Source organism: Mustela nigripes, chromosome 7, assembly GCF_022355385.1.
Source record: "Mustela nigripes isolate SB6536 chromosome 7, MUSNIG.SB6536, whole genome shotgun sequence".
In the NCBI taxonomy this organism is placed as follows: domain Eukaryota; kingdom Metazoa; phylum Chordata; class Mammalia; order Carnivora; family Mustelidae; genus Mustela; species Mustela nigripes.
The window spans coordinates 114,666,930-114,668,761 of NC_081563.1; the positions used below are offsets into that span (position 1 = coordinate 114,666,930).

At 50.3% G+C, this 1,832-nt stretch overlaps 1 protein-coding gene across 5 annotated transcripts in view; it reads left to right on the plus strand.

Moving 5' to 3' along the window:
• HCK (HCK proto-oncogene, Src family tyrosine kinase) overlaps positions 1–1,313 on the plus strand; it is a 40,021-nt gene extending 38,708 nt beyond the window's left edge. For all 5 annotated transcript variants that reach the window (XM_059406762.1, XM_059406763.1, XM_059406760.1 and 2 more), the window contains one exon: positions 791–1,313. In XM_059406762.1, coding sequence (XP_059262745.1) covers positions 791–993 — 203 coding nt within the window. In that variant the 3' untranslated portion in view covers positions 994–1,313. The remainder of the gene's footprint in view (positions 1–790) is intronic.
• The last annotated feature ends 519 nt before the right edge of the window (positions 1,314–1,832 follow it).

Here is a 1,832-nt window from a genome sequence, read left to right on the forward strand (position 1 = left end):
TTGATCCCAGGACGCTGGGATCAAGTCCCACATCGGGCTCCTTGCTCCGCAGGGAGCCTGCTTCTCCCTCTGACTCTGCCTTCCACTCTGCCTGTGCTCGCTCTCGCTCACTCTCTCTCTGACAAATAAATAAATAAAATCTTTAAAAAAAAAAAAAAAAAGATTGGGCATCACAGGCGTGCAGAAGATTGTTTTTCAGGATATCTCAGATAAACATCAATTGAACAAGGAAATGGTCCCACTCACAGAGTGACTCTGAGACAGGCCGCCTGTTTTGTCTTGAGGATACACCAGTAAGAGCCAGGCAATGCGTTATGGAACCTATATCCAAGAGGACACATTAGGCTGTAAGGAACAAAATAACCAAGAGTGGCAGAAACTATAGGCAAGTTATCAGTCTTATATGAGGAGGAGTCTGGCGTTGGTGACTGGCTAGTTCACGTGCTCAACAGCACTCAGGACTGTGGTTAGCTTCTCTGTGATTGTCTTCCCTGTGCGGTCCTCCAAGGATCATGTTGTTCCTCAGTGTCATCGAAAGAGGAAGGGTGTTTCTTCCAAGGGAGGAACACTTTTCCTGGTAGTCTGCCGGAACAATGCTCCTCAGCTCCCATTGGCCAAAACTGGGTGTCACGCCCCTATCCTAGCTGTTAGGGAGACTGGCTTTCACGTGGGAGGGGCTCAGCTCCTAAGGGAGGTGGGAAGTGATGGCTGTGGGGGAGGTCACGGTGTCTGTCACCCCGGGTTTCCCTGTCCCAATCCCTCCCTTTTTAATTCCATGGTTCCTTCTCAGGGATGACAAACCCAGAGGTGATCCGGGCGCTGGAGCGTGGGTACCGCATGCCTCGACCAGAGCACTGCCCTGAGGAGCTCTACAGCATCATGACACGCTGCTGGAAGAACCGCCCTGAGGAGCGGCCCACCTTCGAATATATCCAGAGCGTGCTGGACGACTTCTACACGGCCACCGAGAGCCAGTACCAACAGCAGCCATGATGGGCGAATCCGGGTGGGGCCAGGTACCCAGCTGATGCCTAAGGTGTGGCTCTAGCGCAGCCTGCCTGGTCCTGCTCACCGTTCCCCACAGACACCAGCCCGCCCCACCTCGGTCCAGCCAGTTCCGCATCTGTCAAGTGGTTTGAACCGGACAGTCTCTTTTTTGACTCCAGCAGTCTACAATCTGCCGTCCTCAGGAGACCCCAAGTTAATATGTCTATTGCCTGGGACAGGCACTACTGTGGTTGCTATGGGAAAATTTAAAAATGATGGAATAAATATTTAAATAAAAGACACAAAGGCTAAAGGCTTTACTGACAGATCGGCTTGTCTTGTCCTGCCAGTTCGTGACTATCATCTACTTGCCTTTTTGCTGGATGACACATCTGAGAAGAGGAAGGACCCTTCCAAAGACCAGGAGTATGAAGAGAAGTGGGGTCCAAGGCTTCCAAGGTTTCTTAACGGCCCATGCCCACACCAATTAGTCACTGGCTGTGTTTGTTTTCTATGGCTCCTGTAACAAATGACCACAAACTTGGTGGCTTAAAAACACAAATTCATTATCTTACAGTTCCAGAGGCAGATGTCTGAAATGGATTTAGCAAGGCCGTCTGCCTTTCAGAGCCTCTAGGGAAGAATTCTTTTCCTTGCCTTTTCTAGCTTCTGGAGACTGACATGTCCCCGGACTCTTGCTTCTCTTATACCCATCCCTTCAAACCACTTGTCATGACAGCTCCTTCTCTGACTCTGTCTCCTGCCTCCCTCTTCCTCTTGTAGGAACACCTGTTGGTACATTAGGCCCACCTGGATTATCCAGACTAACGTTTCCATTTCAAGAT